The 24,997-nt window shown below is 59.3% G+C and overlaps 1 protein-coding gene across 1 annotated transcript in view; it reads right to left on the bottom strand.

Annotated features, from left to right (window-relative positions):
• LRRC38 (leucine rich repeat containing 38) overlaps positions 1-24,146 on the bottom strand; it is a 31,186-nt gene extending 7,040 nt beyond the window's left edge. Inside the window, exon 1 of the mRNA XM_072828293.1 lies at positions 23,498-24,146. Coding sequence (XP_072684394.1) covers positions 23,498-24,146 — 649 coding nt within the window. The remainder of the gene's footprint in view (positions 1-23,497) is intronic.
• Positions 24,147-24,997: the final 851 nt, after the last annotated feature.

Genomic DNA, 24,997 nt, shown 5'->3' with positions numbered 1-24,997 from the left:
GGAGGAGCCAGCGTTTCAGCCCAAGTCAGAAGGCGAGAAGGAAGGGATGTCCCAGCTCCAGGTCGTCAGGCAGGAGACATCCTCCTCCCCACCTCAACCTACTCACAGGAGGATCCGTTTTGTTTTGTTCTAATCAACTGATTGGGTGAGGCCCACCAGCCCGGGGGAGGGCACTCTGCTTCACCCAGTCTGCTGATTGGAAGTTCATGTCACCCAAAGGCGCCCTCGTAGGCACCCCTGGAATAACGTCTGCCGGAACATCCAGAAGCCACCACCACAGCGCTCTTCGTGTTTTTCTGCGGTAGCAAGAGGGGTGTTTTTTTCATTATATTGATGGGAGGCGAAAAATCAAATGAAACTGTCTCCTTTCCTCCACCTGCCTGGAGCACCTGACGGGAGGCGGGAGGAGCTCGGAGCGAAAGCAAGGATTTAGCGGCATGGAAAATGGCCCATCTGCGCAGCGAGAGTCATTCTCTGACCACGGAGGGAGTGTGGCTTCTCCTCCATCTACCCTCCAATCTCCTCCTCTGCTCCTTCTCCTTCTTCCTCTCGATATTTTTCCAATTTTATTTATTTGAGAGAGAGAGAGTGTGTTGAGGGAGGGCCAGAGGGAGACGGAGAGAGAGAGTCCTTAAGCAGATTCCCCACCGAGCGAGGAGCCCGATGCGGGGGCTGGATCTCTGGACCCTGCGATCACGACCTGAGCTGAAACCCAGAGTCAGCTCCTCAACCAACTGAGGTTCCACTGTGGCTGCTCCACTTCACGTCCCTGCCAGCGGCACACGAGGGCTCCCATTTCTCCACGTCCTTACCCAGACTTATTATGTCACATTAAATAATAATAATAATAATGATGATGATGCTCATCCTAATGGGTGTAAAGTAGTATCTCATTTTTTGTGGATGTGATTTTGATTTGCATTCCTCTACTACTAGTGAGGTTGAGCATCTTTTCAAGTGCTCATTAACCTACTCCCTCTTTTTAAACGAAGGACATGGGCCCCTAAAAAGCCGGGCATGTGATACATCATCAAGGATTAGCAGCCACGTTGCAGAGAGCTAGTCCCCAGTGAATCAACACGGGGAGAAGAGCAGGGCTGGGACAGGGCCCAGGGGAGACACACTGGGCAGATTTCTGAGAAGAAAGAATATGCATGTCTCCCACTTCAGTATAATTCACCTACAACGTCCTGAGGCCTGATGCACGCCCTAGACTGGGAAGAGGGTGCGTGGTCGTGTGGGTACCGGGTGCTGACACCTGCAGTGCTCTGATGCAGTGCACGCCCCTTAGCACATGTCATTTATCACTTCCTTCCTCTGGGAGGTGAGCAGCGCTATGCTCAACTCGTAGCTGAGGAAATGGGCCTCCGATATCTTTGGCAAGTTGTACACGATTAACTGGTGGAGCCAGAATTCAAGCTACACTCATCTTGGTCTGTTTTACTCCAAAGCCCCTGTTTCTTCCATCTGCCTATGTTGTCCCCGGCCCCAGGACGTTTATAATCCAACAGAGGCGGGATCCCTGGGTGGCGCAGCGGTTTGGCGCCTGCCTTTGGCCCAGGGCGCGATCCTGGAGACCCGGGATCGAATCCCACATCGGGCTCCTGGTACATGGAGCCTGCTTCTCCCTCTGCCTGTGTCTCTGACTCGCTCTCTCTCTCTGTGACTATCATGAATAAATAAAAATAAAATCTTTAAAAAAAAAATCCAACAGAGGAACCGCCCCTAAAATACACGAAGCTACTGGAAAGGAAGATAATACATGGTTGGGGATCTGCAGGGCTTCATAGATTTAGAGAATGAAGAGGCAGGGTGCCTAGAAGGTCTAGTATGTTCTCATGGATATTTATGGAATAAGTGAATACTTTTGAGCGTGAAGATTATTGGGTGGAATGAGAAAGGCCTCGCAGGCAAGAGGCACAGGTGAAATCTGAAAGCGTGGGTGGGTGTTGGATGTGCCTCCAAGACGGGATGGGGCCCCCTAGACACGGCATCTTCCCAGAGGACGGTCCCTGCTGGGTTTCCGGTGGGCTGAGTGTGGAGTCACCAGGCAGTCAGGGCCAGGAATGGAGAATTTGGATTAAGACATTTAAAAAAATTTGCTTTTTGTCAATGTGATGGTGGTAGTCTTTCAAGAGTCTGAAAAAAGCCCGTGGAAGTCAGGCAATAAGGCAGCACCGTCACGCAGACGCACCCGTCACGCTGCCCTAATGAGACAGGACACATGCCGCGAGCCTCTTCACTCGTCATCCCTGCCTGGTCCCTGTGCGAGCCTCTGGGTGTGCAGCCCCCGGGGCAGTGGCTTCAGCCAGTCTGTGTCCCAGACGCAGCCTGGGGGTGGTGGGCATGGCCAGAGGTTGAGGAGAAGACTGTCTGCCCACGACGAAGACCTCTTGAGAGCCTACAGTCTAGAGCTGTGGTCCTCAGGCTTTGGGATTTTACAAAACTGGTAAAAAAAAAAAAAAAAAGAAGAAGAAAGAAGAAGGAAGAGGAGAAGGAGAAGGAAAGAGAAGGAGGATGAAGAGGAAGAGGAAGGAGGAGGGGGAGAAGGAGAGGAAGAGGAGGAAGAAGAATGAGGAGGAGGAGGAGAACGAAGAGGAAGAGGAAGGAGAAGGAGAGGAAGAAGAGGAGGAGGGGGGAGGAGGAGGAGGAGGAGGAGGAGGAAGAAGAAGAAGAAGAAGAAGAAGAAGAAGAAGAAGAAGGAGAAGAAGAAGAGGAGGAGAAGGAGGAGGAGGAAGAGGAAGAAGGAGAAGAAGGAAAAGGAGGAGGAGAAGGAAAAAGAGAAGGAGGAGGATGAAGAGGAAGAGGAAGGAGGAGGAGGAAGAAGAAAGAGGAGGAGGAAGAGGAAGAAGGAGAAGGAAAAGAAGAAGAAAGAGGAGGAGGAGGAAGAAGAAGAAGAAGAAGAAGAGGGAGGAGGAGAAGGAGGAGGAGAGAGGAGGAGGAAGAGGAAGACGGAGAAGGAGAAGAAGAAAAAGAAGAAGAGGGAGAGGGAGAAGGAGGAGGAGGAGGAAGAGGAAGGAGGAGGAGAGGAAGAGGAAGAGGAGGAGGAAGAGGAAGGAGGAGAAGGAGGAAAAGAAAAAGAGGAAGGAGGAGGAGGAGGAAAAGGAGGAAGGGAAGGAGGAGGAAGAGGAAGAAGGAGAAGGAGGAAAAGAACAAGAAGAAGGACGAGGAGGAGGAGGAAGAGGAAGATGGAGAAGTAGAAGAAGGAGAGGGAGGAGGAGGAGGAAAAAGAGGAAGAGGAGGAAAAGGAGGGGGAGGAGGAAGAGGAGGAAGAGGAGGAAGAGGAGGAAGAGGAGGAAGAGGAGGAAGAGGAGAGGAAGTAAAGGATGAGGAGGAGGAGAGGGAAAAGGGGGAAGAGGAGGAGGGAAACAGCCTGCCATAGGGCCACAGCTTATAATGTCGCCCCATAAGGACACGGGAAGCATACATCGTCACCATCGACCTTTTATAAGAGGAACTTCCGTGCGCCGCTGAAGTTAGGGTAGGACAAGAGGAAAGTGATGCACATGCGGGGCCTTAGGAACGACTCAGCGCTCCCTATTCTCCTTGTGCAAAGGGCCTGTGGTCACCTGGAAAATCGACCCCCAATCCAGGCCACCATGGGGAAGCACCAGCTGTCTCCGTCCTTCCCGTCCCCCTGCAGCAAGTGCCCAGGGACTTTCTCTGAGAGCAGATGCCCCAGCCTACAGCCCCACAGCCATGTCCCCCCACCACCCCGTGCAGGTCACATCACCCTGGAACCGCCAGGCCTGCGGGCCTCCCCCTCCTCTTGGCGGCTCCTGTGCTGTAACCGCAGGCTTGAGTAGTTCCAAGAGGCCGGATACCTCACGAGCCCTAAAAGGTTCGCCCTCTGAAGGAGGTGGGCCATCTCCTGTTCAGAAGTCAGGAAACACCTCCCACGGGAAGCCTGCCCTGATTGCCACCTCCCTTGCGCCACGCCCGTCTCCCCAGAGCCCCTGTGCATCCTCCACAGGGTGAGGGGCTGTGCCTACCTTGTCTACACCGCCGGCCCCCAGCTGGGAGCCTGGCACGTGGAGGTGTGCGGGTGGGGAGGCTGCCGGCCGGGCCGAGGGGGCTGCGGTAGGTCAGGAGGCCACTTCCCTGTGCGCACGGGGGACGGCACCCCCGGCAGGTTCTCGGGGCAGGAACGCTGGCAGCTACCGATGCTGCTGGCTTCACGGCCCCGTCGGCCAAGTGCACCCCAGACGTGCACCCCTCCGGTCGCTGCAGCCGCGGGTCCAGCAGACCCCGCCCCCCCCCCCGAATCCAGAACCGAGGGGACAGGAGACCTGAAATCCCCAGGAGGAGACCGGAAATTCGCGTCCCAACGGCCAGACACTCGCCCCGGCTCCTGCTCTGCGGGCAGCCCCAGGCCCTCCGCCCCACGGCCAGGCTGTTACCACCCTCCGGCTCACCCCCCACCCCCCAGCCTCCTCCTCTCTCTCATCTCACCACCCACCCCCCTTCCCGCCTCCCTCCCAGCCTCCCACTCCACCTTGCTCCCATTCCTCCCACACCCCAAGCACAGGCCGGTGCAGGGCCCTTGCACCTGCTCCCACCACCTGCCTCACGCCTTCACTTGCTTTCTCAGCGCCCCCTCCAGAGATGCTGTCCCCGCCTCCCCGATCGTTCCCCATCCCCGCACCTGCCCTGTTACCTACGCAGGCAGTTGAATGAACATAGGGATGGATGCAGGATAGGACGGGAGCGGCCGTGCAGCCACAGAGCTTCCTAACCCGCCTGCTCTGACACACGGACCATCCCTCCCGACGGCGCCTGGTGCTGGACAAGAGCAGGCCCCTCCCGGGCAGGACAAACGTCCCTTTCCCCAAATTCATCCGCAGAGAACTCTACTCCCTGCGAAGAAACAGAAGCTGTACGTGTTTCTCCCGTCCCCCCCACCCGGAGTCCTACCACCTGCCAGGTGTCCCTCTAAGCACTCTGCACTGTCTACACTGCCTTAATCCACAAAACCATCTCGGGGGCGAGTACTATGTCGACTCTGGTTCGCAGGTAAGGAACCCGAACTGTTGTGTCACGTGCTCAAGGTCATGCGGCGAAGAAACGGGAAGGCAGGGGCTCTGCGTCGGGCAGGGTGACTCCAGAGCCCGGGCGCGTGGCCGTTACACTCCCCTGTCGCCTTCAAAATGCTTGTGCAAATCCCCGCAGGGCATTCTAAGCTCCCGTGGGGCATATAATTATGCGGAGGCTGCACAGCCAAGGTGCAAAACCGAACTGGAACCCGCGCTCCCTCCAGCGACGGCCCAAGCGCAGGGGGCTCAGGGGAAGGACCGCACAAGGTCACGCTCAAGGGTCTGGGCGTTGCATTCGTTTCCTAGGGCCGCCCTCACCGGTGACCGCCAACCGGGTGGCTCAGCGCGAGTTCATTCCCTCAGTTCTGGAGGCCAGGGGGTCTGCAATTAAAGTGCCAGAAGGGCCGGGCTCCCCCCGGAAGACTCGAGGGGGGATACTTTCGGGCGCCCCTGGCTCTGGAGGCTCCAGCAGCTCCTTGGCTTATGGCAGCGTCGCCCCACCCTCTGCCTCTGTCAAATCTCCCTCTGATAAAAACACCCGCCCTTGGATTTAGGGCCCATCCTAAATCTGGGATGAGCTCAGCTTGAGACCCTTAATTACATCGGCAAAGACTCCTTATCCAAAGAAGGTCGCACTCACGGGTGCCAGGCTTCAGGGCTCAGCAGATCTCTCGGGGGGACACAGTCCAACCCGCTCCAGGTGTCTCATGTGCGATCGTTAGCTGCTGCCCTTGGCCTCTCATCCTCCCCGTCTCATTTGGAAGCTGCTCCCACATTGCATTTTGGGCCATCGCCGTTCACCCCTCGGGTCCCTCTTACAAAATGCGTGGTCCTTCCCTGGCCGGGGGGTCAGCACGTGACCGACACTGGGCCACAGCCTCTCTGTCCTGGTAAACTGAGCCTCCAGGGACCGCGAAGGGGGCCGGAGCCCACTCGGCCCAGCGGCGGCCCTGCCCCGCGGGAATCGGGCCCTGGAGACATGCCTCCTTCCTCGTGCACGGCGGCTTGGCACCCCGCCTGCTGCTGCTCTGTCCCCTTGACTGATGACTTCTCCCCAGCAGCTGACACCTGAGCTGGAGAGGGTGAAGAGCTGCCACTCTCCCGAAATAGACGGTGACACAGCGGATGGTAGATTGAGATTAATCTCGTGCCCCTTGCCAACAAACAGGCCTGCAGCCAGAGGATCTCTGGGGCCCTCCCCCCCGAGCCATCAACGACAAGCTCCTCTAAGCACTTTCGTCATTAAAAATATATTTTTCTTTTCCCAACCCCACTTAGGCAACGCCCGTGTGCGCACTGAAAGAACAGAAATAAACAAAAAGGAGGAGGACCAAAGGGCCCATAAATGCATATCTAACACGCCGGCTTATCCTCCCCTGGGTCTCTTGTGTGCGCACGTGCACAGAGCTCGCCCACGTAGACCAGGCCCTGCCGCTCGGCTGCTTAACCACGCTGGGAACGTCCTTCCCTCCGACCAACACAATTACCAAGCATCACTGGCTTCTTTCCCCATTTATTTTGAAGTCGGCCCCACGCCCAGCACTGAGTCCGAGGCGGGGCTTGAACTCATGAGCCTGAGATGGAGACCTGAGCTGAGACCAAGAGTCAGACGCCCAACTGTTTGGGGGACAGGCTCCCCCCAAACATGATTCGTAATGGCTGCGGGCACAGTGTTGCGTAGATGAGCCATAATTTACTTCTGCAGATCCCACGGGGCTTCCAGGCTTTTTCTTACTAGAAGCAACGCCGCTACGGGCATCTATACACACGTTCTTGGGATCCCTGGGTGGCGCAGCGGTTTGGCGCCTGCCTTTGGCCCAGGGCGCGATCCTGGAGACCCTGGATCGAATCCCACGTCAGGCTCCCGGTGCATGGAGCCTGCTTCTCCCTCTGCCTGTGTCTCTGCCTCTCTCTCTCTCACTGTGTGCCTATCATGAATAAATAAAAATTAAAAAAAAATGTTATACACACGTTCTTAATTATCTCCCCACGATGCGTCCCCACAAGCTGAAGGCTCCGTGGACTTGCGCCAGCGATGGATGTGGTCACTCTTTCATCTCTGCCAATCTCATCAGCCCCAAAAGGGCATAACTGCTGATTGAATTTGCATTTCTGGTGACTAGCAGAGCTGAATGTTGTAACAAGGCTTCATCGGCCACTTGGAGTGGTTCTTCCGTGAACGGCCTGCCTAAGACGCGGACTAAAAGCTTCGCATGACTTATCAAAGTGTGAGAAGGGCCTGGTGCCAGGGAGGGTTGGGGAGAGTGTGGCCGATGCTCTCCAGCCAACCCACTGCTGGAGCTACAGCTCCCAGGGCACCGGCTTCGACCACTGGGCTTTGGTTCCACTGCTCTTGACCAGAGCTCCCCCTCTCACCGCTCTCTTCTCCTGCACGCTGGAGGAAGAGGGCTCAGCGTGGGCTGGGGGAACCGTGCCAGGTGGCCGTGCACCCTGCCGGCCTCCCACAGCTCCAAACCCGAAGGACCAGGACACAGAAGCAGCACTGTGTTCTTTCGCACACACAGCCAGACTTCCGGCCCCAGCGTCCTGATTTCACAGCAGCATAGAGGTTAGACCCGAAGGCATCGGGGACTGCCGCCCGCCCCACCTCTCCCTTTTATCGTACCTGAAGGTGTGGGTACCATGGCCCCGGCTGCAGCCTCTGGTGTCACAGAGGAGGACGTGTCGGGGGAGGCACCCTGCAGGGCCTGGGGGGTGGGGTGCTGGGAACGCCGGCCCTAATTTCCTATAGTGCTGGCTTTTGTTCTCCACCGTAACTTTCATTAACTACGGGCTGCGGCATCAGGGAAATTCCCAGTCGTCCTCCGTGTCTCGGCCGCGGACACTTAGTCTGATTAGGTCATCAGCTGATTTCCACGGAGGAAGGTGCACCCGCAGCGCTGGGCCTCGGGCTCCTGCTGGTTCTGGCTCCACAGAGCATGTGGTGCAGAATGGGCAGCAGAGGCCAGCGCTGTGACTCGAGTCCGCTAGCCCACACTCCAGCCCGACTTGCAGCCCGGGACCTCAGGACGCCCACATCGGTCGCCGCACGTAGATAGAAAATCGACAGACTCACCGCAGTTTTCCCAGCCTGCCCTCCTCCGGGGAGGAAATGAGCAGAGATGATCACTGAGGGCTGAAAATCCTATTCCCTGGGAAGGTGCGCACGCATTTCCACTGCCACCCCCAGCATCACCATCACTGTCATTATCTTGACCATCACCACCCTTATTACTTACACCACCTGTCCCATGTACATCACCCCCACCATGATGTCCCCCACCTGTCCTGGTTCCACCATCTCCACCACGATGTCTCCCACCTGTCCTGGTTCCACCATCTCCACCACGATGTCTCCCACCTGTCTTCCTTCCATCATCTCCACCATGATGTCCCCACCTGTCCCACGTCCACCATTTCCACCATGATGTCTCCCACCTGTCTTCCTTCCATCTCCATCATGATGTCCCTCACCTGTCCCATGTCCTCCATCTCCACCACAATGTCCCCCACCTGTCCCACGTCCACCATTTCCACCATGAGGTCTCCCACCTGTCTTCCTTCCATCTCCACCAAGATGTCCCCACCTGTCCCATGTCCTCCATCTCCACCACGATGTCCCCCACCTGTCCCACGTCCTTCATCTCCCCCATGATGTCTCCCACCTGTCTTCCTTCCACCATCTCACCATGATGTCCCCCCATGTCCAACGTCCTCCATCTCCACCACGATGTCCCCCACCTGTTCCATGTCCACCATCTCCACCATTATCAACTCACTCGATCCTCTTAATGGCCCTTTAAAGATTTTATTTTATTTTTTTTTAAGATTTTATTTATTTACTTATTTATTTGGTGGGGGACAGTGGGAAAGAGGGAAAGAATCTCAAGCAGACTCCCCACTGAGCATGGAGCCCAAAGTGGGGCTCGATCTCACGGCCCTGAGATCATGACCTGAGCCAAAATCAAGAGTTGGACACTTAACTGATGGAGCCACCCAGGCGCCCCTGATTGTCCTTCCTTTTAAAGCTGACTCATATCCCACTGTCTGGAGGGACCACCTTTTGCGCGTCCGTTCACCGTGGGCACTTGGTGCAGGTGTGAATAACACTGCGACGGACTTGGCCGTGAGGCACGTTTTAGATGCAGAGACCCAGGCTCAGAGAAGCTGTGTCACTTGCCCAAAGTCACACAGCTCGTCTGCCAGGGTGTGGATCGAAAGGCAGGCCTGCCTGTCACCCGAGCCCACCCTCTGTCCACGACACCACGGCTCCCATGGCGGTCATTTGTGTCACTTCACCGGCCACTCTCCCGTGCGCAGCTTCACCCCGGCTGGGAAACCAGCCTCCGTGCCCATCTGTGCTCGGTGGTGCCGCCTCCCTGTCTCCTCTGGACCCCGTCCGTCCTTCCCCCTCAGCATGTGAGGCCTGCCTCCCGCCGGCATCCCCGGGGGGCTGCTCGTGTTCCCGGCCTGTGCCGCTTATCACCCAGGACTGCGGCCCCCGGGTGCCGGCCGTCCCGCTCAGCCTGGAAAGTTCTCTCCGTGCCTCAAATGGCTCTGAAACCAGCAGAGCAGTTCTGACTTTCCTGGGAAGTCAGCAATCAGGTTGGTTTTAGTTACATGTATGGTTCTTTCGGCAGCTGGGGGGCCAAGGGGAGGCCCGGGGTCCCAGGAGCAGATGCCTCCCCACGTGGTATTCAGGAGATGCCAGCACTGGGGCAACTGCTGTCACGGGGCCAGGGCCCTGGGGTTCGGGAGGGGGATCCCTTATTTTTTTATTTATTTATTTATTTATTTATTTATTTATTTATTTATTTATTTATTTATGATAGACACAGAGAGAGAGAGAGAGGCAGAGACACAGGCAGAGGGAGAAGCAGGCTCCATGCAGGGAGCCCGACGTGGGACTCGATCCTGGGACTCCAGGATCCTGGGACTTCAGGATTGCGCCCTGGGCCAAAGGCAGGTGCTAAACCGCTGAGCCACCCAGGGAGGGGGATCCCTTATTAGAAACAACCTGTGCGGGCAGAGAGGCCTTCACCTTTACCTGAGCCTCTACTTCCACAGGTGGGGGAACAGGCCCAGAGAGCCGCAGCTGCTTCCCTGTGGAAGACAATAATGCCCCCAAGAGGCTCACGTCCTAACCCACGGCATCTGTGATCATCGCAAAAGGGACTGTGCAGCTGAGGGATGAAGGGGCTTGAGACAGCCAGCGCTCCTGGCTCTCCAGGTGGGCCCAACGTCCCCGGGCTCCTGAGCCGGAGGAGAAGTGCCGACCCCGGGGAGGAGATGCCGATGCTGGACACGGAGAGGCCTCAGCGACGGGGACCACGAGCCGAGGGAAGGCCCGAGGAACACAGACACCCCGATTTCAGCCCGCAAGACCCGTTTTGGAACCCGGACCTATGGAACTGTGAGATTCCAGATCTGTGTGATCTCCAGGCCCTGATTGTGTGATGATCTGTCGTAGGAAACCAAGAGAGCGCCCGGGATCACACGGGGAGGCGGAGGCGGAGCCCCGCCCGGGGTGGGGTGGGGTGTGGGGGGGGGTGGGACCCTCAGTCCTGAGCACCCGCAGCCCCTGAGCCTCTGGAGGCAACACAGGCGCCGATTCACAGCTGATAATAATAGCACTGGCGCGTGTTTCGGGCTTCCTGTGTGCCAGGCCCCGTGCCGAGTTATGAATATTGTCATCCAGGCTTCATACACGTGACTACCGAAGCACAGAGAGGCTAAGGGATCTGCCCAGGCTCACGCAGCTAGCAGGTAGAGGAACGGGGTTCAAATGGCGGGGCTCTAAGTGCAGAGCCTGACCGACGAGCACCATGACTGACCAGCAGCTGCTGGTGTTGGGGGGTTAGGCCTTGGCTTTTCACTAGTTCACCGTGTGGTTTAGGACAAGTCACCCGAGCTCTCCGAGCCGTGGTTTCCCACCTGAAAAATGAAGAAGGATAGACTGGGTAATCCTATAAGCTAAGCTTGAGTTTTCTGGAATGTTCCCTGCCAGAGAGCAGAGCTGTGGTCCAGGTCGCTGCCATGTCCTCCACGTTTGATGCTGAACCTGTTTTCACGCGTGTTTCGTCCGCTCTGGTTCCTGCTAAGACGTTCAGGTCATCCTTGGGTTCAGGCCAAGCTCCGGATCCGGAAAGCTCGCTGACGGGGTTTGGTTCTGAGCCCAAAGCAGAGGCTCCGGATCCGAGAGGCCTGGGCTTGCCGCTGAGGCACCCGGGTTTCCGGTATGAGATGCGAGAAGCTGTACGGCGGCGAGTGACGAAGATCCTGGAGCCAGTCTCCCCGGGTCACACCCGCCCAGGTCGGCTGGAACCGTCCCCTCCGGGCCACACGACAGACCCGGGGCCCTGCCATCCGCCGCCGCAGCCCCGGCCCAGGTCCGGTCCGCACTGAGATGCGCCGCAGCTGTAAATACGCCCCGGACCTCGAAGACTTGGAACGAAGAAGACAGCGGAGCCAAGACTCGTGGGTGACTTTCCTCTGGGCGACAAGGGGAAGAACTGACATTCTGGATATGCTGGATTCAGTGGAATATTACAGTGGGTTTCAGCTGTTCATCTGCGGCTCGCTCTGTCTTTCACTGGGTGGGGCCGCCCTGGGGTGCTGAGCTCGGTGCCGGGAACACAGGAAGACCCCGGATAAATGAGCCGCGGGGCAGCCTGCTGGTGGCAGGTGGCAGGGACAACCTCGATCAAATACGCGAGAGCCTGACTTGGACCTTTAGTGCTTATTTCCCCTTGATCAATCGGAGCAATTTGCTTGGACGTCATAAAATCTGATGGCTGGACCCCAAAAATGGTTTTGGGAGGCTACTGAAGCCCAGCTCCCGGGGTGTGTGGGCCTGCCCTGGTGCCCTTACGCTAACTAATCACATCCGCAGTGACCCCGGTATTCATCACGTCTTTGACCTTCCGGGTTTCATTTAGCTTCGGCATCTTGGGGCCCTGCCACCTGGGGAGGGAACGCCCCCCGCCCCCCAGGGTTCGACACTTCCTAGGGACAGTAAACAACCTGAAGGCACACCTTCGCTAGGCAAACCGAGCAGTCCCAGTCCACACCCCCACCCACCTTCTTTGGTGGGACTCTTGCAATCTGGAACACTGTCTCTTGCCCTGAATGACGCCAGGGCCTGGATAACAGGGGACACCCCCCCCCCAGCCCCTGGCCTGCCAACCTACCTATTAATCAAACTAGCCAACCCCAAACTTGCCCAGCCCGCCTACCCTGCCCCTTCCTCCTGCAAAAACCACAACTGAAGATTCCTGCCTGTACTTTCCCATCATTCCCTCTGCGCCCTGAGCATCTCTGGTGCCTCCCTGCACGGCCCTGCGGGGCATCCACCCTTCTTGTCTCTAGGATCTAGGAGTGTTCAATTTCTTCCTTCGTACAGTCTTTTCTGTGTCTGCACGTCTTAACCAGGCCGGATTCAAACAAACCCCAGCCAGGGGCACCCGGGTGGCTCAGTCGGCGAGGTGTCTGGGCCTGGGGCTCAGTCATGATCCTCGGGCCCTGGGGTCGAGCCCTGCACCAGGCTCTCTGCTAAGTGGAGACTTGGCTTCTCCCTTGGCCCTCTGCCAGCCTCCCCACCCCGTTTGCTCTCTCTCTCCCAAATAAATAGAATCTTAAAAAAAAAAAAAATCCTAGTCATGTTTAAAATAGTCCTATCCCCAAATAAGGTCATCATCTGAAGGACTAGGAGTTGGGACTTCCACAAATGATTTGGGGAAACAGAGTTTAACCCATAGCATCCGCCTCCAATCATTCCCTGCTCAAGGATCTGTGAGAGCTCAAGTCAGGGTCCCAGCGGCAAACACGGCCCCCCCAAACTGGGTTATTTGAAGGGAGTCTAACAAAGGGGCTGCTGATGAAGATGTGGACTGGCCTCCAGAAGTCAGCGAGGGGTCGGTGCGGTACCCTGAGTCCAGCAGTGGGGAGGGGCGGCCTTCCCTGAGAGCCTAGGGGCGTCTGGAGAAGGAGGGAGACAGCTGTGGCTAAGGCAGGTGTGCACACCTGGCTGTCGCGGGCTAAAGGTAAGGTGGGGGGACATGGTACCTATCCACCGTGCCAACGTGGAAAAGCGCGCAGAAGAAAACAAAGAAGTGAAAAGCTCTGTGCCATTCTGCTAACGGCCAGACCACAGGGACGGCAAAAAGGCTGAGGCTTCCTGGAGAGGGGTTCCAGAGGAATACACAGGTGGAGCACAGGCCTCCTTTAGGACGGTAAGACCACCCGTAAGATACCGTGACGGTGGGTACACGTCACCCGTCTGCCCAAACCCAAAGGATGCACGCGACAAAGGGTGAACCCAGCGTACACTGTGGACTCCACTTAATAACGTTAATACTTTCCACGATGGTTCCTCAATTATAACAAATAACGCAAGGTGTCAGTAAGAGGGGAACTGAGGGGGCGGGGGCACATGGGAACTCTCTGCAGGGTCTGCTGAATTCTCCAGAAACCTAAAACCGCCCCTAAGAAATAGCCTATTAATTAATTTTTTAAAAAGATTTTATTTATTTATTCATGAGAGAGAGAGAGAGAGAGAGAGAAAGAGGCTCCATGCAGGGAGCCTGATGTGGGACTCGATCCCAGGATCACGCCCTGGGCCGAAGGCAGGTGCTAAACCACTGAGCCACCCGGGAATCCCCTATTAATTAATTTTTTTAAAAAAATATGATAAAACCACTCTTTCACCCAGAGAAAATCACCAGCAGCGCCTGGCTGCCTACCCTTGCCAGTCATTTTTCTATGGGACTCAGTTCTTTCTCCTGGACTCCCGGGGGGCACGGGGCTCACCGCAAGCTTCCCCAACCTCGCCGCCCCTGCACTGGCTGGGAGCTTCCTTCCCCTGCTCAGCACCTCGGCCCCGTGCTCCCCGCTCCGGTCCCCAGCAGTGCACCCTAAAGCCCAGGTGTGCCCGTCGTCTAGCGGCTCCTGTGACCTGGACGCCCACCCTCCCTCCCGAGGCCCATTGAGGGCTGCCCGTCGCTGTTCTGAGGTTCTGGCCACACGACTGTCCGGGGGGACTGAAGACCTATAAACCCCCATCCTGGAATTTTATGGGTTGACAATGGCCCTTCTCTTGCAAGCGCTCCCCATTTTCTTCCAAAGCTCCTTTATGTCAGCATTTCCTTGATCACCGGGGGGGTGACAGGAGAGAAAACCAAAGCCCAGAAAAGTTGGTGACTTGCCCAGGTCAAGAAGCGGGGGCAGGAGGTCCTAACCCTTGGCTCTAAGCTCCCACGTGGCCACGGGCAACTTCCTTTTTTCTTTCTTTCTTTCCTTCCTTTCCTTCCTTCCTTTCTTTCTTTCTTTCTTTTTCTTTCTTCTTTCTTTCTTTCTTTCTCTTTTTTTCTCTCTTTCTTCTTTCTCTCTTTCTTCTTTCTCTTTCTTTCTCTCTTTCTCTCTTTCTTTCTTTCTTTCTTTCTTTCTTTCTTTCTTTCTTTCCTTTCTCCTTTCTATCTTTCTTCTTTCTTTTTTAAAATTGCACAAGCAGAGGAGAAGGAGCAGAGGGAGAGGGAGAAGCAGGCTTCCCACCGAGCAAGGAACCCAACGCGGGGCTCGATCCCAGGACCTGAGCCCAAGGCAGATGCTTCACCGACTGAGCCACCCAGGCAGCCCCGTGGGTAACTTTCTTTTCTGATGCGGATAATCATGTATGATGGTCCTGTTCAAGGACAGATACCGTCTCACTGGTGTCTTGTGAATAAGCAAGGCTCTTCTGGTAACTGCTGGAGGGATCTCTTCTCGATAGGAGGTGGCAGCAGAGGGGAACATACTCTCACACCTCCTCATTTAAGACGCTTGCTGGGGGGCAGGACCGGTGCCAAGGAGCCCACCCCAGACGCTCTTGCTAGGAGCTGGAGGCTTCGGAGCCCCTCATCCCATGACCTGGAGGAGGCTGGCTCAGGACGGTGCAGGACCAGCCAAAGTCAGAGCTAGAGGGAGTCTTCTCCGCCGGCTAGCACGGGGCCCGAAACCTGAAGCCAGGAGGAGGAACAAGCCCCCAACATGTTTCTGGGAGCTCGGCCAGCGCAGTGCTCGAAGCTGCTCTTCACGTGCACGTGTGCTCGCTTCGGCTCCTGCCCTACCCTCTCCGAGGACTCCCACCTGTTGCCCCAATGGGCACCCGAGGTGATTTAGGGCAACTGAAGGAGGGACGAGCCTCGCAGGTCCCACTGCTAGCTTTGGATGGAGCAGGGACCCAGACTCCGATTCCTGCCTCTTTGGTTTGCATTCAGCTCCGAGAATCTTCCCTTTAGTCCTGAAGGGCCCGCAGCTCCCTCTGGGTCCTGACCCCTGCCCCAGCCCTTGGCCCATAATGCGCCCAGAGGATGGGTGGGGGGCACGGGACACCAGAGACTCCCCGATCAGCAGCCTCGGAAGCACAGGGCCGGGCTGCGAGCCAGTGGGAGGATGTGCTGTGAGAGCACAGTCCCCATCTACGTGGGTCGTCGACTCTTGGGATTGGCCGCCAGTGTGACATCCAGTGGGATTTGCAAGGTCGTGTGCAGAGCTGGGCTGTTCATCGGCATTTCTGTGATTTGCATAAAGAGAAAAAACAGCTTCTGTGTGTGGCGGCGGAGGAGACTGCACCTCGAGTTTCTTCCCATGACGTCACTTGAGGTCAGAGGGCGGGTGCCATCACCTGTATCTGAGGACACCCAGGGCCCAGGAACGTTAGGGGATGCATCTGCCGTCAGACAGTCAACCGGAAGCACAGCCACGGTCACGGTCACGGATGCCTAGCGGCGGCCTGCCCAGACCCTCCCGAAACTCTACCCCACACCCTGGCGGTCCCTGCGGATGGTGTCACCGCGGCCATCCTCTGCCCCGACAGGACCCAGAGGGGCTGCTCCCAAACCGAGCCTCCTCCTGGGACCTGGCAATTGGGACCAACAGAGCACAGCCTCCGCCACCGGGTGAGAGGGTGGAGAACGGCCGTCGGCGCTTGGAGAGGAGGGGAAAGACGGCGAGCGGCAGAGGCGAGAGCGCGAGAGAGGCTCGAGCCAGGGGGGCGCCCAGCAGGGCTCACCCACAGTACTGCCCGGCCCGGCTCGGGACCTGCACCTCCTGGAGACACCCCACAGCCTTCCCGGAAGCCTTCTGCTTGCTCACGCCAGGGGAAGCTGTTTCTCGTCCAGCGGGGTTCACGGAGCTCTGCGGCCGTGGAGACCCCAACGCCGTCCGCCCGCCCCTCATGCTGCACCTCGCAGAGCACAGGGCGCTAGGGCACCGGCCACCCCAGGACCCCCCGACGGCCGGCCCTGCATCTTGCCAGCGGTGCCCCGGCAGAGGGGCAGGCACGGCTGGCTCCCTCCCTCCACGGTGGAGAGCCTGAGGCTCGGGGGCCGTGGGGTTCGACCAGGACCCACCCAAATTTCCGGACCTCCGCCTCTGCTCAGGGATGTCTGGGTGCCTAGCCTTTGCTGACTGCGGCTGGGGACAAAAGCCAAGGCCGGTGATCTGAGCAGCGAAGGCCTCGGGCTGCGCGTTTGTCAGCCACAAGTGCCCGCGGCCCCACCGAGCTCCTTCCATGCGGCGCATGGCCCCGGGGGCCTGTGCTCCCACAGGGATGTGGATGTCTCGTGGACCAGGTAACATGGACTTCAGTCGGGGGCGGCGCGGGACCGCCCAGGCAGAGCAGTCAGGGAAGGCTTCCAGGATGTAGGGACATCCGACTGGGGACCTAATGCCGAGGAAGACACAGCCCCTTGAGGAGGAAACGTCCTAGCAGCTGGTGTGTCCCAGGGACACGGGGGGTCGGTGCGGCTGGGCTGGGATAGACGAGGCGGTGGGGGATGGCTTGTGGGACACGAGAGGGAGCTGGCTTGTTCTGAATGCAGTGGACCCATCAGAAGGCTTCCAGACGCGCCATTTACTGTTCCAGCCTCTGGGGAAGACGGGACGGAAAAGACGCATCCCGCGTCCTCCAAACTGGCCAGACCGGGAACTGCTGACGTCAAGCGGTGTCGCAGAGGTAGGAGCGTCTGGGGAGGCCCTACGGGAGAGCTCCCAGCCAGCGTCGGGGGCCCACAGGGCTGGAGGCTGGAAGGCTACGTGGGCACCAGGGGGGCAGAGAAGTAGAGGCAACGGGGGGCGGGATCCGGGGCCTGGAAGGGCCGGGCAGAGGCCCGAGGGCAGGAGGCCAGGCCAGCTCCCGGGCCTGCAGTCCCGCACCCAGGACAGACACGGGAAGCCGCGAATGTGCCCGACGCGGGTCCTCAGGGCAACCCACGGGCATGCGTGGGGCTCCCGCGGTGCCATCACTGGCGCTGCCGGCCCGGAGGCCGCGGGGCCACTGAATCCCACGGGGTTCCGGGGCCGCGGGGACCGGACGGCCACTGGCCCAGAGCTGGCGCTCGGCTGTGAGGCGGCCGGCGGCTTCACGACGTGAGGGGGCCTCTCTAGGACGGAGCCCCGACGGCATCCCCGGGCCGCCCTGCGCCAGGGACGTAGGTGCGCTGCCCTCCGTTTGAGTTAACCGACAGAGTGGCACAACCCATGTGACACTTCAGAGCGATCCAGTGTGTAGGACAGCGGAGCGGGACGTGGCCGGGCTCCCCGGGAGCCAGAAGACAGGGCGAGCTCGCCTTGGGTTCCGCTCGCGGCCCACTGGCCGCCAGGACTCCAGGCCCGGGTGCTCTAACGGCCGACGCTGGGCCCCGGACACGGGTAATGACGGGAGAGAGGACACCCCGCAACACCACTCTGACGCAGGTACCAGTTAAAGACGCATTAGCCGGTGCACACAGGACGTGTACGGACCTGTCGCAGACACGAGGGAGGCCGCCTGCCAGGAACATGACTCTTGGGTGTATAAACACACCCCAAACATCCATTCCACCGGTCAGATTAAAGCAACCAGATGGCGGGGTTTTGCCTATCAAATAGAAGACACATTTTAAAAATAATAATACACCAAAGTGGGAAAGATGCGGCAAGACAGGTGTTCCCCATTTGCCAATGGTGGCAGCTGCCCCGGGTGCAACTAGGCAAAAAAAAAAAAAAAAAAAAGAAATATTTACAGAGGTTTAAAAATCACCATAGGCTCTCACTCCACATTTCCACTTCAAAGAATCCACCTCAAGGAAATAAAATAACAAGAGGCACCCCCACGTTTTCCGTATATGGGGTGTTTGGTTCAGCATTGTTTATGCACCAAAAAACTAAAGGGAAACAACCCACGTTTCTAACAATAGGAAGCGGTTTCAACGAATAGATCCATAAAATGACGTACTACGTGGCCCTTAAGTTACGCCTTCAAGGAACTGTCCCGACGGGGAATTCTCATGGCTTAAGGAGAAAGAACAAATCAGTAATAAACGCAGAGCGCCACAGCAACGTGTTTAAAAATGTAAATGCGCATAGGAATAGAACAGAAGTAAAATACGGCAAAACTTTGACGGCGGCCGCGGGATTCTGGGTGGTTTCTGCCTCCTTCACGGTACTTATCTACATTTCCCACATTTCCAAGGAGCCTGTTATTTTACAACTGGGGAAATAAAACTGCTTTTATTTCTAAAGGGAAAGAAATAAGAGTCACCTTGGAGTCAGCTGGGAGAAAGGACCCGGCTCCCTGGCTGGGACACCGTTTACCTTGTCGGCCTGACGAGACTTCCCATTCATCTGCACAAGCCAGGCCCTCATCGCGTCTGATACGAGGAAAGGAAATGGGGTTCCCGGCAAGTGGGGGGCAGCTCCCCCCAGGGAGCGGTCAGTCAGGCCTGGGTGGAGGGTGGAGGGTGGAGGGTGGAGGGTGGAACTCGTCCGGGGCTTTGCTGCCAGGACACCCCTTCCTAGAGAGGGGCTCGGGAACCTGCAGAGGCTGAGCCCCCAAATGCCTGCATGCTCCAGGCCCCATAGTGGACCTTCTCTAGGGCCTGAGCCCCCCCAGGGAGCCAGGGTCACCGACACAAAGCATGATCTGTGGTCCCCAATCGCCCCCCCCTCATGCTCCCAGCCCTTCCCTCCCCAGAACTACGCATGTCAAGGTCTCGGGGTGCAAGATGAGCTCAGATCTCTTCGCTGGTGCTGAGGGCAGGGACCTGCAGGCCACATACACGGTGGTTAGAGAGGGAGGGGAACGAAGGTGCCTCCCACTCTGGGACCTGCATGTGCCCTTCCTGTGACATACCCTCGGCACGGTGTGGGCCGCATCCCTGGGGCAGGTGTCCGTGCACCTCCGAAGCCGAGCCCAGAGAGAGCCCCCTGCCTGCCTGCCACCGTGGTTTCTCAAACCCAGTAGCTTTTCCTCCCTGTGGCTCCCGGAGGGATGCTGGGGACAGGTGAGGTGTCCTGTGAGCCCAGAGTCCCGAGTGGTCTGGGTGCTCTGCTCCCCACCCTGCTGTGCAGAGACACGGCCCCCTAGATCCCAGTGGAAGGGTCTCTAGAGGGACCAAGCCTCCCCGGGGCCTCGATCTTCCAATCCTTAACACGAGGACAATATTCCCTTCCCTTGAAACCGTGTAATTTTAGAGTTAGAAGGAGCCTTAAAATCTTCCTGCCCACACTCCTTTGCTTGTGAAAGAAAAATCCGAGGTGCAGAGAGAGCAGGCAAGTCCTGCAGAGTCACAGCTAATGAGCTACTGACCCAGACAGGACCTCGGGTTTCTGGAGATGCAGCAAAAGGCCTCCAGGGCAGTTCTCAGGCTTCAGGATGTACTGCAAGCTCCTGGCCTGGGGGTGAGGAATGCAGGCCCTGGGCCCCATCCCCCAGCACCCCTTCAGTAGGCCCCGGAGGGAGTGGGGAGCGCAAGCTTCTGCATTTCAGCCAAGCTCCCACGGGCCTTCATTGCCCATCTGCCTCGGCGGCCGGAAGGAGACCCACCTCGGCCCTCAAAGCCCAAGGGGGTCACCCTGCTGCTCCGTGTCCCCAGACACTCGCCGCCCTCTCCCTCTCCACTGCGCAGCTCACCTGAGTGATTTCCAAGGACTCCCACCCACTTCCAGGTCCGGAGTCCTTTCTACTTAAAAAGGGATGGTCACCGTCCCCATGGCAACGCACTGTCCCAAACTGCCTGGGACCCACTGTCTCGCGGGAGAACCAGCAGACCTCTAGGCGCAGGACCGGGGGTGGCGAGGAGGTCAGCCAGCTGTGACCCAGGGCAATCGGAGGCTGGGCCGGGCCGTGTTGGGGACAGCCTCGCCCTCCCTCCTGATCTATGCCCATCAAGAAGAATGAGGTGCAGGGTCGGACACTCCTGAGGGCCAGCTCATCTCAGCCACCAACCACACGGCGTGCACAAGCCGACCTTGTGCAGACCACTGCGCTTCTGCGCGCCTATGTTGGATAGACCGCCAGGCACGCTTGTAAACTACAAAGTGACCCACACCACAAGGCGAGGCCGCCTGGGAAAATACGGGATGGCACGTGCTAATGGTGAATCTCAGAAAACAACAAATAGTTTCGTGGGTAAGTATATCCCACACTATTGCATGGGATATACTCATACTAAAATACGTAGATCTGAAATTCAGAGTTGATAAGGCATCCTGGGGGGCCGGGGGGGGCGGGTTTCTTGTTTGTTTTCTCATTTTAGGTTTGTCTGCTTTGTTTTGTTGCTACTTTGGCTGATGGGCATCCCAGCTCCCTTCAGACCCAGCACCAGTGGGGAAGCTCCTCCTGAGCCTGCGGGCCCAGCCCTGCTAACCCCCAAAGGATCCCCGACGGGGGGGGGGAGGGAAGGGGGGGATCCGTCACCTCTGTCGCCTCCTCGGCCTTCCTCCCTCCCCGCTGTGGTGTGCTCTGTGACGGGGCGCTCCCATCTAACTGTCAGAGCCAGTCAAGGTCACTTGCTCTGCTCCGTTCTGCTTCTCTGGGGGAGGCGACTGCAAGGCAGGGAGGGCAGGATCCCTTTGCTCCTGCCTTTGGATCCCCTCCCCTGGGAGAGGCAGGGCACTTGCCTACAAAACCCCGGAGCTTGGGCCCCCTGGAGCCCGATTTTCCTCTGCAGGACGTGGGCGGCCACATCGTGGCAGGGGGCTGGACACCCTGAGGTCCCGTGTGTCCCCCAGCTGTCGTTAACGCTCTGGGCCATCCATCTCTGGGCCTTCTGGTTCAAACGGGACAGTGCCAACAGCACTAACACACGGTATTGCTGTGCGTCAGGCGCTGTTCTAAGAACTTCATAAAACACCTTTTTAATCCTCCCAATAGCCCCCAGAGGTGAGCACTAATATCATCTCCATTTCACAGATAAGGAAACGGGGGGCGCAGAGGAGTCACACACGGAGCAGTAAGTCGAGGCAGGATTGGAACCGAGCCTGGGTCCTCAGCTACTTTGCACGGCGCCTCCGTGAAGACACGAGGAGTGCGGGGGGCCGGGGCGGGGGTGGGGGGAGCAGGGGGGGCTGGCATCCAGCAAGCACCTAGGCTGTGCTAAGCATCGCTGACCCCTGACAGAGCTGGTCTCATTCAAACCTCAAGGCAAACAAGGTGTGGGAGGCCGTTACTGCAGTCTGAAGTCAGGGGCAGGGAAACTGAGGCTCAGAGGGAAATGAGAGTGGAAATCAGAACCCCAGCCCCACACCCCACTCCCGGCAGCCAAGAGGTGCCGAAGCCCTCAGGCTCCCTCCCCGCTGCCTCCACCTCTCCCCAGGGAAGCAAACCAACCCTCAACCGGGGCCTGGACGCTGTTCCTTGCTCCGAGCCTGTCTGTCCCTTCTCCCCAGCCGCACACCCCCACCTGGTGGCCCTTTTCTTCCCTCTATCACAGACGGAGCAGAAATCACATCTTACAATCTCACCGCTCTTTCCGTCCACGACCCACATTATCTGGTTTGGATCCTGGCAACCACCCGCTCAAGTGGACCACCCGGCATTACCGTGTCCTAATTTCACGCCGGAGGGAGACAGGGCTCAAAAAAGTCAAGGGACCCGGCCAGACTCACCCAGGTTCTCCACCAGGACCCAAACCTATGTCCTCTGACTCCACAACCGGGGCTGTGTGGGGACCTCAGAGGTCAGTCAAAGCACTTTAGAGAGGAGGAGTCTGAGACCCAGACAGGACACGCGGCCTGCTCAAGGCCACAGAACCCAGACGGAAGGCTGCAGCCTCCAGGCCCCTAACCCCTCGCCTTCCTACGGTAACACATGGAACCAATGATACCGGCTCAATGACAGCAGAGGCCAATGATGCCAACGCCACCAAAAGGCAGAGGCAGGAGCAGGGGGTTTCTGGCCTGACATCCCAGTGTCCAGGACCGTCTTCTGGGGGGAGGGTCAGGTGAACGAAGGCAGGCCAGATCTTTTTAGGACTTGCTCCCGGGGCTGAAAACGCCAGCTCAGGGCCTTGCGTCTGGGCAGTGACTGCCCCGATGCCTGGGGTTCCTGCTTCGCAGAGTGAGGAGTGAAGATCAGAGGAATTCGGGGCATAAAGGAGCAACATCCCTGAAACCTCAGGAAATGGAAAAAAAGATCTACCAAAGCTAAATCCACGGCTCTGTCACCTTTTATAACGCGTGCCTCCCGGTTCTGGGTCTGAACCCTCTGGCTCCGCAAGGTCACTGCTGGGACTGGTGCTCACATGCCCACCGGTGGAAGGCTGGAACCCACCGAGGGCAGGGACATCCTGGGGCTCCCCATCCTGGGGGCTCCTCCCTATGGATGCTGGGGGCCCCTCTTCCCAGCTCTGCCTCTGCCTCCATCCACTGGCCTTTGCAGGGCCCCTTAACTTCTGTGCCCTCTGTGTTCCCATCTGCCAAAGGGACCTGTACGTCCGCGTCGCCCCTGGAAAAGTGCACCAGCGAAGCAAGGGCGCAGCAGCCTGCTAAGGCTTTCGTGTTCAGCTTTTCACATCTGGGCTGAAAAAGCACAGAACTGCACATCTTTACTGCATCCCTGGCTAGCGGGCTGCCAGTACGCCGTGCCAGGACTATTTCTCTCCCCTCCTGGACAGAAGAGCAAACCTGGGAGCTGAGAAACAGAGCTGCTCAGGCTCTGCAAGCTGCCCGGGAGCCCGTAGAAGTGGCTGGATCCTTCTGTGTTCAGTGCAGCATGCATGATGGCACTCAGCTCTTTCCCACACAGTGCGGGGGCGGGGGGGTGGGTGTCTTCCACTTACAAGGGGCCCATCAGTAACCTGCACCCTGCCGTACTCTGACGCCAAGGCGGGTGAGTTGATCTCAGACTTGGGTAGCAGAGAAATGGGAGGTCCCTAACTTCGGAAAGTGAGTTGCTGGAGAAACAGGTGGAGAAGCATGGCATCGGGGCCCTGAGACTCCAGATGTGACCCTCCCCACCCACTTTCCCTAGCAGACTCCGGGGCCTGGGAACCTGCCACGGTTATTATCCGGGAGCCACTCGCCCGGGGCAGCTGCTCGCCGGGGCAACTGCTCGGTGCACTCAAGCCCCAGCTTGCAGGGGGGACCCAAGGCCCTGCGCCGGCCGCTCCCGGCTCCCTCCCTGTCACCCCCTGCCCGTCCCGCAGCCCAGCCTGCCGGCAGCTCACCTTTGGGCAGCTTGGACGCGTTCTCCTGGATCCAGGAGAAGAGGTGGGCAAAGTCGCAGTCGCACAGCCAGGGGTTCCCGTCCAGGCGCAGGGTGCGCAGCGCGGGCAGCGCGGCCAGGGTGGCCACGTTGAGGCTGCGCAGGTTGTTGTCGTTGAGCTCCAGCACCTGCAGCGACTCGAGGGTCTCGAAGGCGGCCTCGTGCACGCCCGCCAGGTTGTTGTTGGCCAGGCTCAGCTTGACCAGCCTGCCGGCCGAGCGGAAGGCGCCGGCGCCCAGCTGGGTCAGGTTGTTGTAGCTGAGGTCCAGGAAGGCCAGCTTGGCCGAGCCGCTGAACGTGCCCTCCTCCAGGGAGCGCAGCGAGTTGTTCCTGAAGTCCAGGTACACCAGGTCGCCGTAGAAAATGAAGAAGTCCTCGGGGATGCGCTGGATGCGGTTGCCGGCCACCAGCAGCTTGCGCACGTCCAGGGGGAAGGGGTCGGGCACGCTGGGCAGCCCGCGGTCGCGGCAGTCCACGGTGTGCGGGGCGGTGCAGGCGCAGCCCGCGGGGCACGCGTGTCCGGGCCGGAGCGGCAGCAGCAGCAGGAGGCTGCAGAGCCCGAGCGCGGCGCCGGCGGGGGCGGCGGGGGCGGCGGGGGCGGCGGGGCGCATGGCCGGGACCGCGGCGGGGGCGCGGAGGGCGCGGAGGGCGCGGAGGGGGCGCGCGGGGAGGGCGCGGAGGGCGCGGGGCGGGCGTGCGCCCAGGGCGCGCGGCGGCGGACCAGGGGAGTCGGGGCGGCGGGGGCCGGGCGGGGGCCGGGCGGGGACAGTCGGGAGGGAGGGCCGAGGGAGGGCCCGCCAAGGACTTACCGGGACCGCAAATCGAGCCGCCGGAACCTCCCCGGGAGAGGCGGGGGCCACGGGGCCTGGCGCGCGCCCTGCGCCCCACGTGCGCCCCCCACCCCGGGACCCCGAGGCCGCGCCGGGGCCCCCACCCGCCCGCCCGCCGCCCACGCGCGCTCCCCGGCGCCGGCCGTCGCCACAGGGAAGGCCACCTGCGTCCCGCGGGCTCTGGCGGGCGGGGCTCCAGGGCGGTCGCTCTCCCTCCTCGCTCGGCCCGGTCAGGGAGGCGCGGGGTCAAGTGAGGCGGAGCCGCCTGGGTCCCCGCCAGGGCCGGTCAGCACTTTCCACCCGGCTGGAGCTCGTCAGGCCCCGGAATCCCCCCTGGCAGGACTAGCCCGGGCTGCTGGTCTGGGGGGGGGGTGGGGACTGGGGTCGGGGCTAGGGGCAAGGGGGGGGCAGGGACCTGGGGGCAGAGGCTGGAGCAGGGGCTGGGGGCAGGGACCTGGGGCAGAGGCTTGGGAGCAAGGGCCCGGGGGTAGGGACCTGGGGGCAGGGGCTGGAGCAGGGGCCTGGGGGCAGGGGCTGGGGGCAGGGGCCCAGGGGCAGGGACCTGGGGGCAGGGGCTGGAGCAGGGGCCTGGGGGTAGGGGCTGGGGGCAGGGACCTGGGGCAGAGGCCTGG

This window comes from Canis lupus, chromosome 5 (assembly GCF_048164855.1).
Source record: "Canis lupus baileyi chromosome 5, mCanLup2.hap1, whole genome shotgun sequence".
In the NCBI taxonomy this organism is placed as follows: Eukaryota; Metazoa; Chordata; class Mammalia; order Carnivora; family Canidae; genus Canis; species Canis lupus.
This window is presented reverse-complemented; position numbering and strand designations above follow the sequence as displayed.